This window comes from Corvus brachyrhynchos, unplaced genomic scaffold (genome assembly GCF_000691975.1).
Source record: "Corvus brachyrhynchos isolate BGI_N302 unplaced genomic scaffold, ASM69197v1 scaffold281, whole genome shotgun sequence".
Classification (NCBI taxonomy): domain Eukaryota; kingdom Metazoa; phylum Chordata; class Aves; order Passeriformes; family Corvidae; genus Corvus; species Corvus brachyrhynchos.
This window is the reverse complement of record NW_008236509.1, coordinates 1,801,391-1,818,026: the sequence shown is the minus strand read 5'-3', so window position 1 is coordinate 1,818,026 and position 16,636 is coordinate 1,801,391. Positions and strand designations below refer to the sequence as shown.

At 41.2% G+C, this 16,636-nt stretch overlaps 2 protein-coding genes across 17 annotated transcripts in view; one reads left to right on the top strand and one right to left on the bottom strand.

Moving 5' to 3' along the window:
* PPFIBP2 (PPFIA binding protein 2) overlaps window positions 1-8,160 on the top strand; it is a 95,585-nt gene extending 87,425 nt beyond the window's left edge. For 15 of the 16 annotated variants that reach the window (XM_017726330.1, XM_017726328.1, XM_017726329.1 and 12 more), the window contains 11 exons: window positions 18-162; window positions 1,457-1,489; window positions 2,059-2,197; window positions 2,826-2,954; window positions 3,481-3,631; window positions 3,804-3,915; window positions 4,381-4,469; window positions 5,173-5,295; window positions 5,906-6,031; window positions 6,827-7,015; window positions 7,414-8,160. In XM_017726330.1, the coding sequence (XP_017581819.1) occupies window positions 18-162; window positions 1,457-1,489; window positions 2,059-2,197; window positions 2,826-2,954; window positions 3,481-3,631; window positions 3,804-3,915; window positions 4,381-4,469; window positions 5,173-5,295; window positions 5,906-6,031; window positions 6,827-7,015; window positions 7,414-7,602 (1,425 nt within the window). In that variant the 3' untranslated portion in view covers window positions 7,603-8,160. The remainder of the gene's footprint in view (window positions 1-17; window positions 163-1,456; window positions 1,490-2,058; window positions 2,198-2,825; window positions 2,955-3,480; window positions 3,632-3,803; window positions 3,916-4,380; window positions 4,470-5,172; window positions 5,296-5,905; window positions 6,032-6,826; window positions 7,016-7,413) is intronic. The other variant, XM_017726324.1, reaches the window with a different exon arrangement.
* A 2,064-nt stretch (window positions 8,161-10,224) lies between these two features.
* Window positions 10,225-16,636, bottom strand: part of LOC103624759 (NADH-cytochrome b5 reductase 2) — a gene marked incomplete at its 5' end in the record, with an annotated part of 8,032 nt that continues 1,620 nt past the window's right edge. The window contains 6 exons of the mRNA XM_017726342.1: window positions 10,225-12,098; window positions 13,055-13,154; window positions 13,741-13,826; window positions 14,344-14,427; window positions 15,176-15,305; window positions 16,217-16,323. Of these exons, the coding sequence (XP_017581831.1) occupies window positions 11,926-12,098; window positions 13,055-13,154; window positions 13,741-13,826; window positions 14,344-14,427; window positions 15,176-15,305; window positions 16,217-16,323 (680 nt within the window). The remainder of the gene's footprint in view (window positions 12,099-13,054; window positions 13,155-13,740; window positions 13,827-14,343; window positions 14,428-15,175; window positions 15,306-16,216; window positions 16,324-16,636) is intronic.

The window sequence follows — 16,636 nt, the reverse complement described above, 5'->3', positions numbered from 1 at the left end:
TCTTTTAAAAACAACAGAGTAAGCCAGTTGTGAAAGGCAGCAAGTACCAAACATTGCCAGGAAAGCTGCCCCGGCCCCTGCAGAACGGAGAGCAGGGAATGTATAACTCCCCAGACGGATGTGGCATGAGTGACAACGATGACAACGGCATCCCAGGCCTGAGTATGTACCTGTGCCTCTCCCAGAGGGAAAATCCCGACTGTTTGAGGGATTGGGACACAGCATGGGATAGAATCTGCTAGGCCAGAACAATGCAGCATGATGTTCACATGGTTCAGTTAGGGAATGCTGTACTACTTTTATTTTTTAACAAATACCAAAAATATTCCCATAGCTCACAGCAGAGTGAAGGATCAGTTTAAGTTAGAGGGGTTTTTTCTGTTGCATTTGACAGTACCATTTGAAACTTTACAATACAATTATCAAAAACATGAACATTTTGGGTAAAAATGCTTGTATCAGCACTGTTGGTTGCTGTAGCTCACGGGGACCCACAAGTGAAAATTTAACTTGCTACCATGCACAGAAACATCCGTGGGTTTTGGAAGTACAAATACATTGTCATTCCACAACCACAGCCCTGTGGAAGCCTGTATTAATTTCCTTTCAGTGGCACCTTAAGCACAGATTTACTGACAAAAAGGTGTTAAGAGTGAGGCACAGGACCAGGTATTTTTCTAGGACCGAAGAGCTTGGGAGTTCAGGCACAAGAGTATCCCTTGAGATTCTGAAATCTTCCTACACTTTAAAAGTCACAGTGGAATTTTTTTGTTTGGCTGCTGTTTTTTCTTCGGTGGGGGTTAGTTTATTTTAAGGCCTCATGGTCCCGAAAGCTGCTAGCATGCTGCAATCTCAAGATTGCAATAGGTTGTGGTTGTTCAGGGGTTTTGAAAGAGCTTTTCTGTGATTGCAACTTTGTAGGCAATGCATGAGCCATGCTGTTATGTCTTTAACTGCAGGATTATCCAAGGATGGGTGAGCTTGTAAAGGAAAATGTTCTTTTTCTAGAAACAAGCAATGGCTTCTTAAATACACTGAGTTGAGAGAATTTTTTCTGCAGGTTGGTTTGTTTCTTGCATGTGCAGCAAAGTCATTACACCTCCAGTTCTGTATTTCAGAGCAGTCTGATGCAATCTTAGCTGTTGCTTCATTTCAGATACCCTGCAGGCTTCGTAGAGCTCTGTAGTATTTGCTTAAAGTGCTAAAACTGTCCACGAATAGTTACAAAAGCCCCAAACAGATCCATTATCGTCTCTGTCTGCTTAAGATGATCTGTACAGAGTTCTTGGGGCTTGTGCATATTCACTTTCATGTCAAGCATAACTGCTTCTTTTCTTTTTGTTTCTGCTTTTAATGCTTAGCTTAACTACTTTGCCCTCCTGTAACTTTATTTTGCTGGTGTTTTGTATCTTCTTTGCTTCTCCATCTGGCTTTCTGCTTCTTGGGATGACTGAAGATCGCGTCAGGAGTGTCAGTGCACCCGTGCTAGGTACTGTATCCAAACAAGATGCAACTTTAACACCATTTTGCTGCTTACTTTGTTTCTTTCCTTTCCCCCTCCTTTCCCCTATGAAATACTAATCCCAACTGGGCCCTCTAGATTGAACTTCTTACATGCAGTACTGAAATGAAGTAATAGCTCCTGCTGTATGGCGTTCACATGGGATTTCTCTTTATTACACTTATTCCTGGTTTCATTTTCTTTTCACTGAAGTTAGAAAAACTCTCACTGATTTTGATGGAAGAGTTGAGGTATTAATAGCAGGCAAGAAGACCTTAAATGAATTCAAATAATGTAGTTAAATAGGAAAGACTGAAATAACAAAATTATTTCACCCAGTGTTTTATTCTTTTGGTTTGGGTTTGTTTTTTTTTTTTGGTAACAAATGTACAGCTGTTTTTTCACCTTCAGAGCATGGGGGTTTTTTTAAATACAAGAACAATTTTATAGGTGTCTGTACTTTTTTATCATGTTCTGCATTTAAACATCAGCCTCCCAGACAACAACTTGATCAAAAATTAGTATAAAATGTGACTATAACACTGTTCTTAACCCAGGAGAAACAGAGAACATGGATGCTACGGTGGTCTCGGATGACCTTTCACCTCTTTCTTCGGGAACGGATTCAAGCCCACAATCTCCATGGTCTCCAGAAAACAGAAAGAGTCCAAAAGGGATCAAGAAAATCTGGGGAAAGTAAGGTTATATTTTTTATTCACTGTCAAAGCATTTTAGCTGAGAAATAATCCAATTCCCTGCAAAATCTCCAATTATCTATAGCAAGAATAACCTAAAATCTGGGGAGAGAAAGCAGTTCTGGGATTGCACGGGTGTGTCCTTAAATACACACATAAGGTGTGGAAAAATGGCTGGGAGTGTTCACAGCGTCATGCTCTTGAAAGAAATAAGGCACTGCTGCCTCTTACTGCTATTAATTTAGCATGCCAGTAGTTTTATTAGCCATGAAAAATTAAATTCTAGCAAGTTGTCCATTACAAAAGACACCAGGTAAAAAAAATTAGAGAAAACAGAAAGAACGAAAAGCAGGGCACGGTTGCACTGGCTTCGGGAACAGCAGCCATTTCCAAGTCTGGATTATTAATTGGATCAAAGTGTTATGGCTGCTCTGTGGAGCTCTTTTTTCCCCCTCCAGAGTTAAGTCCAGACTGAATTTCCTAGAACTCCTTGAGTTACCTCTGGCATTTGGCATTTGTGGTTCCCAGGGAGATTACCAGAGCTGTTAGTTGTCACTGTAGTTTCCATGCAGAACAAACATCCTCTGTCACCAGCTAATAGTCCTGTCGTGGCACTCTTGTCTTGCAAGAATACGAAGAACTCAGTCAGGTAACTTCCCTGCAGACGACCTGGGCCTGGCAGAGTTTCGGAGGGGTGGTCTCCGGGCAACAGCTGGACCTCGCTTATCCCGATCCAAGGACACCAAAGGCCAGAAGAGGTAATGGCTCCTCCCTCCTCTCCCTGGCACAGCCTGTCACGTGTGGCGTTGTTAAAAGTGCTGAACAGCCAAACCCTCCTCTTGGGAAATAGTTTTCCCAAGCACTTCGGTCCATGTGGAATTCCACAACAGCTGGAAAGAATTTCTCTGGTAGCAAAATCATCCTGAGAATCTCTCTGCCTGTGCTCCTCCAGCTGCAAGTCGCAGCACTCACTGCTTGGTGGAGTGTCAAAAATTTTACCTTGTTAAAGGACAAGGAGAATTATCATCTCCCGTGGGAATATCTGCATAATGATGAGGATTCAGCAATTCCTTTTTCCCTCTTTTCAAACAGAAAATGGGAAATTCTTATCTGCCCTGCAACTGTTCACAGGTTGTGGCTGGGCTGCCAAATTCCCAGGACACCCAAGAACAGAGCACACCAACAGATTTGCTGCAGTCCTGCCTCTGGCAGCACGATGAGCTTTCCAGTATGGACATTCATTCTTTCCTTTAACGTCTTTTCAATGTTTCTTGTGCTTTTCAGTGACCACAATGCTCCTTTTGCTCAGTGGAGCACTGAAAGGGTTTGTAACTGGCTTGAGGACTTTGGCCTGGGCCAGTATGTGATTTTTGCCCGGCAGTGGGTGACGTCAGGCCACACACTCTTAACTGCCACACCTCAGGACATGGAAAAGGTAATCACTGCTTCTCTCTACCTGTTGATTCTGTCCAGCCAGGCCTCTCCAAAGGTAGAGCCTCTCCATTGGCTCTACCTTTCTGAAACCCACAGTATCAATTTTGAAAGCTACCAAATGAGGGAAGGAGCCAGAGGCAAGGCAAACTCTTTGTTAATGGTTTTTGTTGTAGGAAATGGGAATAAAGCATCCACTGCACAGGAAGAAATTAGTTTTGGCCATTAAAGCAATAAATGCAAAACAAGATGAGAAGTCTGCGCAACTTGATCATATCTGGGTGACACGTAAGTGTTTGAGCTCTCATGGAATTGTTTGGGAAGGAATTTCTCCCCCCTCTATGACAGGGCTGCCTGATACACGTTTAAGCAGTTACCAAATGTCTTTTAAAAAGCACTAAGTTTCACCATAGTAGAATTGGGGATTTTTGTGCTGTTCTTGACATCCAAATATGCAGCTTGTGGTATGCTCTTCCATGGAGAGCTCTGTCAGACTGCAGGGAATTAAATGGGTGGGCTCAGTCTAGGAAGAGCTACACTATGCTGCAGAGGATGGGCTCCTGTACTGTCAAATATCATGGGGGTAGTGTGGACAAAGCTCTTCGGTGGGGAGTTGCTTTTGGCTGTCCTCAGGAAAGGGGAATAGGTAGAACGAGCTACCTGAATGCCTCAGAAGCCAGGCCAGATGAGAAGGGAGAAGGGCTTCATTCTCACTGATCTGGAGTTGGTTCCCCACTGTTCTCACATCTGCAGGATGGCTTGATGACATTGGCTTACCTCAGTACAAAGACCAATTTCATGAATCCAGAGTAGATGGGAGGATGTTACAGTACTTAACTGTGGTAAGTACAAACCTTTTTCCTCAGTTTAATCAAATCTGACCTCAGAATAAGCAAAATACTTTACAATTTTCCTTTGAATGTGAGCAGTTAAAGAATTTTTGCAAGACGGAAGTAGTGCCAGTAATAACTCCTTTGTGCTGCCTAGTGCATGGAATCTGTTCCTAAGGTCCATAAAACAAGTCATACGTTAGGGCTAACTTCTGCAAAGTCCTTTTTCAGTATCACATAGCACACCACGATTAAAAGTAAAATGACCTGTTTAACATGTAACTTCTGGAGCATGTTGTTCTCCAAAGCAAGATAGCAATGATACTCAGTAAAGCAAAAGCAGAAAATCCAGTGGTTTGTACAGCTCTGACCACATTCGCTGCACACCATGAACCACACACAGCCACCATGTTTTCTTCCCATTCTCCTGCTCAAGCCTGGATAATTAAGGTCTGGATTTGCCTTAAATAGGCTATGCTCCTGCCTATGGTGCAATGTTAAAAAAAAACCCAAAAAACCAACAACAGAACGCCCCAAACCTCCACCCTAACAAAAACCAAACCCTCTTTAAAGCATAAACCTTCATCTTACGTAAACCACAGTCACTGTAATGTTATATAAAACTACACAGCAAATTTAAACTCTGTGTACTTGGGGAGAGAGTATCTGTTTTGGTGTGTGTTCTGTGCCACCTAAAAGTCTTTCTCCTTCACAGAATGACCTTCTCTTCCTGAAAGTCACCAGTCAGCTGCACCACCTGAGTATTAAATGTGCCATTCATGTGCTGCACGTCAGTGGCTTTAACCCCCACTGTCTACGCAGGAGGCCAGTTGAGGAGGTAAAAGAATGCTTAAATAAATTAATTGAAGCAAGCACGAATGACCTGGTCCCAGCCAAAGGGGACAGAAAGGCAGCAGTGTACAGTGATACAGTAGAATTATTGCCACTGGGGACTTGCATCCAAAGCAGCAGTTATGCCACTTATAAGTTGAATCTCATGCATTTCTCTTTAGAAGTTATTTCCATAGTGGAAAAAAAGTTAATTCAGCTTCCAAGGGAATAATTTGGAATTATTTGTCTTTGCCTGACCTCATTTTTAAAATCTGTGAGGTTTTTGCCTTACCTGATCAGCATTGCTTTGCCTTAGTATTACGCACCGCCCATAACACTATTGTCAAAATGTTCCCTTGTAACACCTGTAATCTGTAATCTCTACTGTTGCACTACTAGATGCAACACAGGGGGTTTCATCTGTACTAGACCAGGTCTGGATCTCACCAGAGGCTGTTTGAAGGGGCCTTGAACAGAAACAATCCCTTAGTCAGGGAAGAACAAATGCCCTTGGAGGAAGAGGAGGGAGGCTGTTTTTATCTGCACTGAGGATGCATGCTCACACACTCAGACAATGCAGGCTGTGGTGCAATCACCTTCTGTGCTCCCTCCAACAGAACAACATCTCACCTTCCGATGTGGTGCAGTGGTCCAACCACAGGGTGATGGAATGGCTCAGATCAGTGGATCTGGCAGAATATGCACCCAACCTTCGAGGCAGCGGAGTGCACGGGGGCCTGATCGTAAGAATTTACCATTTTACTACGTCTCTACTAAAAATTGAAGGCTGTAATATGAACCATATTTTATCTGATGTTCATCAAGCAGAAGGAAACAAACACATCTGCAATAATGACAGCATGATCAGGCCTTCTAAGGAGGCTCTTTATCTGATCCATGCATCTTAACATTACAAAGGAAAACTAAAATAAAAAAGGAACAGCTAAACCACTTTTTATAATCAAAGCTGAGCTGGGCACAAGTGTTTGACAGCAGCACATAAAAGGAAACCTGACCTGTGCTGTGCGAAAGTTGCTTATTGCTAAGGCATCACAGAGTGTTTCTTTTGAGTGCTTTACCAGAGCTCTGAGCCATGCTAAATAGCCACCCTGAAATCACAGCAGTCAGGAATGACATTTTTTTAATTCAAAACATTCAGAACTACTTGCAGCTCACTAGTGTCAGAGTTCTGAAATACCACGATTCCACTGCTGTCGAATTTTTGCAAAAATGAAGTAGTAGAAATTGTATTGAGTTTATACTCTGAGTAGAGCAGAAAATTCTGAAAGCAAACTTGTTCAACCCAAACAAATGTATGGTTTGATGATAAATACAAATATATATTTGCCTGATCATGCTCAGCATTTTTTCTTGGCTCCTTTCAGGTATTTCCCATTCAAACCCCAGTGAGTATCATGAGTGAGCTATAAGAGGTCCAATGTGGACAGATACTTAGTGAGAAATCCTCTGCTAAGCACTGTAGCAGTTTCCTATTGTAAATATTTCTATAAAAAATAAATATCCTGCCCTTTTCCCAGATTCTCGAACCTCGCTTCAATGGTGACACGCTGGCCATGCTCCTAAACATCCCACCTCAAAAGACCCTCCTGCGCCGCCACCTCACCACCAATTTTAACGTGTTAATTGGGCCAGAGGCACAACAAGAAAAAAGAGAAATCATGGAGTCAGCAGCACACACACCTCTGACCACCACTGCCAAAGTTCGGGTAGGTGCTGCTGTCAAAAAGGAGAAATGTCAGTGTCAGACTTCTCTGCTCTGAATTATAAAGAAAATAAGGGACAAACATGGGCAGGGAGAGCTGAATTCTAGAAGGAGTGCTACATTTCCCTTAATTCTAGATACCAAAGCTTTTACTATGTATCTGTTTAAATCAGCTCCTGTAACAAGCATGCAATCTGTTCTGTCTTTTCTTAGAAGGAACACCATGTAAGTGCATCTAACATCAACTGTAACTCCCCATTTGAAAACAAACATTGTTAATTGACAGTCTATGTACTTGAATGACCAGGGTATAGTAGTAAATGAAAAGAGGGGAGTTTGAGTGCTTGAAGAACAACCTAACTTGTCTTACTCAAAACTACTTGTGTTGACTCCTTGTTTTAGCCAAAGAAACTTGGATTTTCGCATTTTGGAAACTTAAGAAAAAAGAAGTTCGATGAATCAACAGACTACATTTGTCCTATGGATACAAGCCCAGCTGCTACGAATGGTACTTCAAAAAACTATGGTGGCTACAAAGGACTTAGTCCTTTCACTGACAGGGAACTGGATCAGGTGGGACAGACAGACTGATGCCATGCTCATCTCATCCCCTCCATGCATTCCAAAGCTTGCCAATAACCAAATGTTCCCCTATTACAAACTCTTTGCTACATCTGCATGAACTCACTGAGAAAGTATTGGCTGTGGACACTGGAAAGAGTTCCAAGCTAAGAATGTTGGGGTATTTTTTTTAAATCGACATCATAATAAACTCATCCATCCTCAAGCCCTTTTTCAGGACTACGACACCTTTACACTGCGAAGATCGAGGTATTTTGTCAGTCAAGGGGGTGGCTGCAGTAAACACAAAACTTTTGTACTTCTAGCTTTCATAATCCTAGTATGGCACACTATTTTTTTTCATTATCTTTACAGGTGGTTTTTAATGTAATGAATTCATTTGGACAAATTTGTACAAAGCTATATTAAAGTACAACTGGATTGTATTTTTTACAGTAATCAGAGAATCCAACTGAATTTTTCTCTCATTGTGTACAGCGGGGAGTAGTTCTGCTTAGACAATCTATGTGAAGACAATGCATCAGGAATGAACAAATTATTAATAAACCAATAGTTAATTCACTTTTGTTATGTAGTAGTGAACTTGTGAATGAAACTGTCTAGACAACATACAGGCAAATGATGAAGACTAAAAGACACCAAATTTTATTTCAACTTCGTTGTTGTGTAAAGGGATGTAAACCCTGAAAAATGGAGCGTTCCTGGAGCCTTGTGTGAACTTTGGCAACACACAAGAGCCACACAGAGGCAGCTACAGTAAACTGCCCATTCTCCAGTGACATAAAAACAGTTTAAGCTTGATAAGAGAATGGTCACAACATTGAAAAGACTAACTGTGAAGGTAATTTTTTCATTTGCATGGTTTAGTGCATCTAACATTTATGTTCATTAGCTAACCGTGGTCTCTTTCAATGTACTGCTCCTACCTAGGGAGAATACCAAACCCTGACCGTGATTAAGTATGGATGTCCACTTGCTCAGCTAAGAGTTGTGAGGGAATGCATTAACTTTGAGCCAAGAACTTGCACTGTGCAGTTGTTCAAGCATGACAGAAAGACTGGATTCTTCTCTAGGAGCATGGTCTGTCTATTAAGCATGACTTCTGAGCATGTCATCCATGCAGGAAATCGCAATGCCCTAGAACTGGTAACATTTCTATGTAAAAAGAGGTAGGACTGTATCAAGGACTTCTTGCCTGTGAAAGAAGCCTACCAGAACTATAAATAGTGTCAGACCAGTTGGAAAATATTACTTTGTATTGACAATATCAGTTAAGCTCTTTCTTTTTGCTTGTGAATTAGAGGCCAAGTTTCATGGAATCAATCTTTATCTTAATCAGGGTCCACTCTTCCTACTGTTAAATGCATTTTCACATACCTTGTAGCACAGAGGCATTTTTGTTAAGGAGCTCTTAAACTTATCCCAACTTCATTTGTCCAGGCACAAATTCCTCCCAAAGCTGCATGTAAAGTGAATAAAATTGCACATACTGTCTGATTTGAACTAGTTCCTGACTGCTTTTACAGATGGAACACTCAGAAGGCACAGTAATGCAAATAGGGGCTCTTTCCCAAGGCATAACCCACCTTACGGTACGTACTCATTCCTCTCTTGGTTTAAAGCCACAAATGTGTTCTGCTAGAACTCACTGAAAGCTGGTCATTGCTGGTGGTAGTTAAGAGTGAGTGGGTCACTGTTCTAGAACCTGGTGGGACATTCAGTACAAAAAACTCTGCTTTTAAATTGCTCCAGAAATTAAGCTTCATTTAGGCCTCTTCAAGTTTTCATGAACTCTGCTGTCTCTCTGACCCAATGACAGATATTCATCCCCTTAAATGAAAACAATTCTTCAAAGATTTTGCAGGTAACCACCTCAGTCACAGCAAAGGCCAGGAATGAGGTACAGACTTCGGAAAATTTACATGGGCTAAAACTCTGTGGAAAACAAAACAAAACACCTCACTTCTGCTTTTTCATCCCATAGAAGCTAGTTTATTAAAAAATAAAAATAAGTGACTGAAAGACATAATGAAGAGTTATGTGATACAGTTGAGTTGCATGCCACACACAAAATCTCTAAGAACTTCCTGAAGCAAAGTTTATTTAAAGCTATATTGAAGAAATTCCCTTTGATTGTGTGTGGCTCTCACCCCCTCTGTTGTGAGCCTGATCTCACTGCAGCTGTGTCTCTGGGAGCACAGGCCTCTCGCCAAACACCCTCACTCCTCCCCATCTTGTTCTTTCAGACCCTGCTAAGCCAGGATGAAATGCTGAATGACAGCAGGTTTTTAACACCGACCTTTGAAGACTGGAGATGATGCTTCATCATGACCAAGAACATGACTCATACCTCATGCCTGTCAGGAGTGGCCAGGAGCAGCTGGATGCTGTGGAGCAGGAAAGTTTTCCCTCTTTGCTGCCACCTCCCACGTAGCATTTCCTGTTGTCAGTGTAGCCACACATTACAGGTAACTCTCCTCTGTGCTGTTTTTCCACATAATGTAATAGGAAACAGGTGTTGGGAGAGGAGTGGACTCATATCCAGAGTCTGGAAAGCCAAGACTGGCAGTGTTTTACCCTTTTATTCAGTTGTCTTTTACATGGTATGTTGATGTATTGTTATCTGAGAGACCTTTTGTAATTTTTTATTTTTATAATTAACTTGTAGTGCAGGAATCATTAATACATTATTGTACCATATGGGCTAATCAGAGCTACCTGGAAATTCAGAGGGATGCTGGTGAGAGCAGCAGTAATGGCTCACTCCCTGCTCCTGGGGTCTTGCCAGACTGGTCCCCAGAAAGGATTTCAATCTCTCCTCCCTTTCACTAGCACATGTCCTCCCCTCTTTTTACCTAAGTCAGGGCACTGTGGGATGGGAAGAATGGAATATAGGACTGTCCATCAAGCCCTTGCTTTTGTTAGGATGACAAGCTGCCATGTTCACAAATCTTTACCTAAGGCAAAAACAACTGCAGCAGGAAATTTTAACTCTGAGACTACCAGGAAAGTACCAGAATAAAACAATGATTTATTTCTTTAAAACACCTGACAAAATAAATCTGCTGCTGTTGTACTGGGCTAGACAGGACTGCATCAGAGGGAAATATGGCCTCTTACTCTTTGGGGGGCTGAGGGTGAAGCTGGCACCTTTACAGCAGCAGTTACTTGTGGCATCTGTTTACATGTCTGTCTCATGTATTAATGAGCTATTAACAAGCTCTCTTAGTAAATAGACAAATGCCAGAAAAATAATCTCCTTAATTATAGGGAAAAGGACTTTGTACAGGGCTGGTTTGCATTACTTTCTCCTTGCTGACTATGGGTGTTGCTTTAGGTTCTAACATAGCCTGAGGGCAGGCCACTGCTAGCCACAACCCTCCCAAATAAAGAGGGAACCTCCAGGGCTGTCCAGAGGATGCAGCAAGGGCTTTTTGAAAGCCACCTGTGGCGTTTTTTACAGGTGATCTATCCCAGTCCTCACTTCATGAATCTCTCATAACAGACCCTGCCTGCACTGTATGGTCAGGTATAAGAAACTAAACACATGATTTTATTGTCCAAAATGGTAAAATCAAGGCAAATTCTTTCCAGTCACTGAAAACTGAAATTAAAAAAAAGGAAAATCCAGAAGAACGAGAAATAAGTCTACACATCAGCAAACTACAAATGTTTAATGTTTAATAAAAGGTATTAAACATACCAGTCTGGCAATGCAGTCAGTGCTAGTGAGCAGCTCAGGTACCATGGGCATGTGAAATACTTTGTCAGGTTAATTAGCCAACTGACTTGTTACAGCACTGCAAATGGGATTGGCTGCTCCAGCAGCCCTGGGATATTCCAAACACAGTGCTGTATTTAAAACTCAGTGTGTTGTTGTGCTAACTTGGCTGTGAATAGTCAATCTACAAAACGATTCTTTTTTTAAATATATGTAGTAAGAAACCCTAATTAGCGTAACATTGGTAGAAATGCTTATTTTTTTGACTGTTATGAATAAATTCTGGATGTTCCCCTCTCTCTTGCTGACTGTGGAATGATTTAACACAAATACATCTGGATGTCCTCTGATCTTAATGTTCTTTTCTTCAGAATTAATGTTTTATACTAACTTCAGAGGTCAGACTAAGTAACTTCCATACAACTCAAGATGAATTCTCAGCTTCTTAGTACTAAAATACACAAGGTAATTCTGAAGTTACAAACCACAGAAATTACATCAAGGAATTAAAAACACACACACACACACAAAAATGCTGCACAGCTACACATCAACTGTTCCTGTAGAAAAATATGCAGTACTTACAAAAAAGGTATCAGGTGACATCAATGTTAATAAGCAAATGTACTGCTCTTGGGATAGCCAAGTTTGTCCAGGTTGGGCTGACAGGCAAACTGAATCATTGGTGGTGGCCCACACATGAGAATGAGGGTCTCACTGCCAGGGGGAGGCAGGTGGGCTTTCATCATGTCTGCAGTGACAAAGCCAGAGCTGTACTTCCACTCTGGAACAAAGAAATTAATTCAATTAGTTTGAACCTCTGTACAGGCTGAAACCTCTTTAAACTTCACCAAGTAGCTGAAGAATCAAGTTATTGCACCATCACTGCAAGCCAGGAGAGGGTTAAATTTCTCACTCAGCTCAAACCTAGTGCTCCCCTTCCATAGGGACAATAAGCCTATAGATAACAAGGATCTGGTTGATAAGACATGGAAGTCTTAAAATAATAAATTATAAAAGAAATGAGCAGGTAGGAATAAAAAGGAAAAGTGAATCAGCTTTTCCAGTGAGGGGAGGTCACCCAGTGGCAGGGAGAGGTACTGAGACTTGTACCACATTTTTCCACTGATTCTGGTTTTTTTTTTTTTTTGAGATAGAGTGGTGAAGTGACAAAGTTCAGTGATAACAAAAGTTCTGCCATGTAGCTTAGTGATAAGAGAAAACAAATTAAAAGAAGAAATTCATTCTAAACTATTTCAAGCAGTAGAAGTATTGAATGCATCAGCCATTTGAAGTGAGCCAGGTAGGAAGATGATGCCTTTATCTAAACACATGGCAGCTCTGTTTCACCAGAATCTAATCTGGAGCTGCTGCAAAACAAAAGATGTGTACATGATATTTACAGGTATTAAACAATTTAATGCCAACAAAATGCTAACACAACCTGATTTGGAAGATAACCCAAAACAGAGCTGAAGTTTTGATGAAAATTCCCAAAAACTGAAATACATGAAAAGATGCACTGAGTAACATGCCTGACCTGAGGTTAATTGTGAGTTCACACTTTGTAATGCCCACCTGGTTTAGATCACTTTTTAAAACAGGGTGAGGGGTAAGGTTTGTTTCTGAGGAGTCTCAAAGTGTAAGGCAAGAACACTTGATACCACTCTGATGTCCCCTTGAGCAAGAGTGAACCTCTGTTGCACAGGGATGAGCCAAGGCATTTCCATGTGTCCCTACCTTTTGGAGGTCTGTCCAGTGTGTACCACAGCACAAACTGCTCAGGATGCCTCTTGGCAATGTCTTCTAGCTCAGCTCTCAGCAATATGTCATTTTCTGTCTGCAAAATGAGTCTGTTTAGCTCCAAACCATCCCAGGAGCCCTCTGATGGGAACTCGTCTACCATTCACAACAAATGCAGTGATAAAAATTATGCAAACCAAGAAAGTAATTTGGTTTTTCCCCCTTCCATGATAGCTTTTATCTTTACAGGCTTCTGTAAATTAAGAACAACAAACTGTGAGGCTTCATAGCAGCCACCTAAACACAGTCCTAAAGATGGCAATTAGAACGACTTTTTAATCCAGGCTAAAATCACAATGAGCTGGATTTGTCCCTGACCCTGGCAAATTTATCCCTGGGCCTGGAAAATATGACCCTGGACCAGTATGGTGAAGGTTAACTGTACAAACAGATTAGTGGAAACAAATCCTGTTTCCTTGAAACCAGTGAAGGAATAAGATAAGCAGAGGGATCAGGATCTGATCACAGCATTTATTCCCAAATACAGGAATTCAGTGAAACTATGAGGAGACACCTAAGTGTGAAAGAGTATGAAATACGTGCCATCAGTTTAAAAAGCTCAGAGGCCAGCAAAAACAAGTGGGCCATTAGAGAAGAACAAACAGATGGGTCAGAATACTCACCTGATTAGCAAAAAGGAGGTAACATTTTGTGGAGTCCTTAGGATTGTTTGTGATCTGACGGATCAGCTGCAACATAGGAGTTATTCCTGTTAAAAACCAAAATTGTTAAAAAATGGGTATTTCTTTCTATGGCTACAGTTTTAATATTAATGCTGCCTTCCTTCAGTCTTCAGTGGGAGCCTGGTTTGCACAGGGCTACACATCTCTGGATTTCTTATCCACACCAAATGCAGAGGTTGGGGATTTCTATTATAGTAAATGGTTTCAAAACAAACCCACAATTCTTGTATCCAGGGCTTTTCTCTTCAGCATTCTCTATCACATCATTTTACCCTCAAGACATTGTCCTAAAATATTTTTTGTCACTGATGAAGTGAGTTCTCTGAGGTCATAAGGTAAATCAATATTCAAACGCTCAGGTTGCTGTTCCCCAGGACTAAACTCAAGCCGTGGAACGCCTCAGTACTGCCACCACAAAAAGAAATTAATGAAAAGAAATGCAGGTGCAAGTGCTCTGCTACTAAGGTACAGTGATAGTCCTCACATATATCCATAAAGACATTTTCAGTGTCTAAACACTCCATATGATGGGATTAGTTTTACCTGTTCCTCCAGCTATCATCCCAAGGTGCTTTGCAAACTTTTTCTCTGCTTCAGACTTCTTACTAGGCTTGATAAGAAAGGTACCTAGAAGAAATATTCAAAACCTTTAGGTACATTAGTTTCCAAACAAACATGGGTACAAATTCCACGGGAATAAATTACTAGAGCCGACCAATTAATTAAGGCAAATCATTTGGAAATCCCTCACTTCCTCTGAGATATAACAGATTCATCAGGAGATTGCTGATCACAGGAGGTCAGGATGCAAAGAAGTGCTGAGCACTCGGCCCTCTGGGGTGAGACTTAAGTGCACAGCTCCTCTCAGCTGAGATCAGTGCAAAATCTTTTACCTGTATCCTACAAGAGGATTACTTCTCTGAGCTTATTTCCCCACAGTCAACTCAGACCTGGTTTAATTATGAAATGGAGCTGGCTCTCAGTCAGCAGGTTATTCAGTAACAGCACTGAGATTCTCAGTGGGTATTTTAGGCCACAACCTTAAAAAACATCTAGAGCACCTCCCTCCATATGTATAGCTGAGTTATTATTTCCAGTGCAGACTTCTCAGTCATTTAATGCAATAGCAATTTTTTCAGACTTATAGTCCCAGGAGTGAGACAAGTATTAGTTACTCCATACACAAAGTAAGTACAAAGTACTCTTCCCTGTCATGTCAACTCTGACAGGCTCATGGTCATGTCTAGAAAAGTTGTTTTTTCTCTTTTCCACTTAAAAAAAAAAAAAAGATTCTCTACAGTTGTCAAGTTTTATAAAACGCCACTGAAAATAACCAATAACTCCCTTTTTCTCTCCCACCTTTGTGTCACAGTACCTGTCCCCTTGTAGACAAGGAGTCCATTTGGCCCTCTGAAATCAATGGTATCTCCAATCTTCATGTTATCTAGATACTGGGACATCTTCCCACCTTCTGGAAACTTGGGGTTCACATTTTTGTGGTAGACCTGTAAAAACAAATTACTTGCACGTTATCAACCACCAACTTTCCTGCAGACAGTATTACAAACTGTAGAACACAATACTGCAGGCCTGAAATTCAGCACCTGAGAAAGAAATCGAGGCAATTCTTAGCTCTCAGTTGTCTCTTGAGCCTTGCAACAGGAAGCAGCCAAAATAACTAAAAGGTGCTGTTGGGCACATCCCTCTGCTCCCTACAAACAGCCAGGGTAACAGGAATGGGTGGCAGGCAGATTATGTGCTGGTGCCCTCATTTCACTATTTCCTTATGTCTCACCCCTTTTTGTAGCTGCTCCTTCTGAAAATAGCATTGCTGCATCTTTTCCTTCTTAAGACCTTGCCAGACACTCAGCCACACAACAGCTTTCTCAGCTTGCAAGGCACATAAGAAGCATTAAGCAGTTCATAACAATTCACCACACTTATAACATGAAGAACAGAGCATGCACAAAAAAACCCTGGATTTTTGCCTAAGGACAAACTCTATCATAGAAAAGGATTAGGAAATCCAGAAGTCCTGGGATGAGATAATCCTGCATCCCCTAGCTTAAAGGATTTTACTTGTTTTCTGCTTAGAGCTGTTAGCAGTAAGCATTAGCTGCAGCACAGGCATCTTGAGGGAGAGAGATCAGTATTCATGCACTGCCAAATAAAAGATATCAGGGAAGTTCCTAAAGTATTGCCAGGGAAGTGATTCTCTTCTCCATCTACTCTACCTCTGCCATCCCTCAGTGCCACACAGCAGATACACATGATGATGAAAATGAAATTTAATGAAATTTCAGTGAAAGAAGATGAAATTTGATGACTAAATCAAAACAAACCATTTCACTAAAATGAAGTACTTGCCCTCCTTCCAGTTAGCAACTTATCTGTATTAAAGGAAAACAAAATTTACCTTTATAATTAAATCAACATAACCTTTTGTCTCATCACTGGAAACTGGGGTATAGGCTCGAATCACCAGATTACCATCAATTTTTGCAGAAAGGTAAACATGTTGGCCTGGGGAGAAAGAATTGCAATCTGATTATGTTTGTGATCCCTGGAGGACAAGAGAGAAAGGCAGGTATTGTAACCTGCCATGCATGCAATGACAGAGAAAATCTTTGCCATGTAAATGCTGTATGAAATGTGCAGTTTCTTCTGTTTTTTCAGCAGAGAGCAGGGATCTCACAGGAAGTAATATGGTCATACAGTTTCAGGATCTTATTCCTAAATTCTTAAGAATGAATCTGGATAAACACAAGCACTGGAGGGTACATCTCAGTTAGTTTATCATTTGTCTAGTTAATTCAGACAGTTCCATTACTCTTTC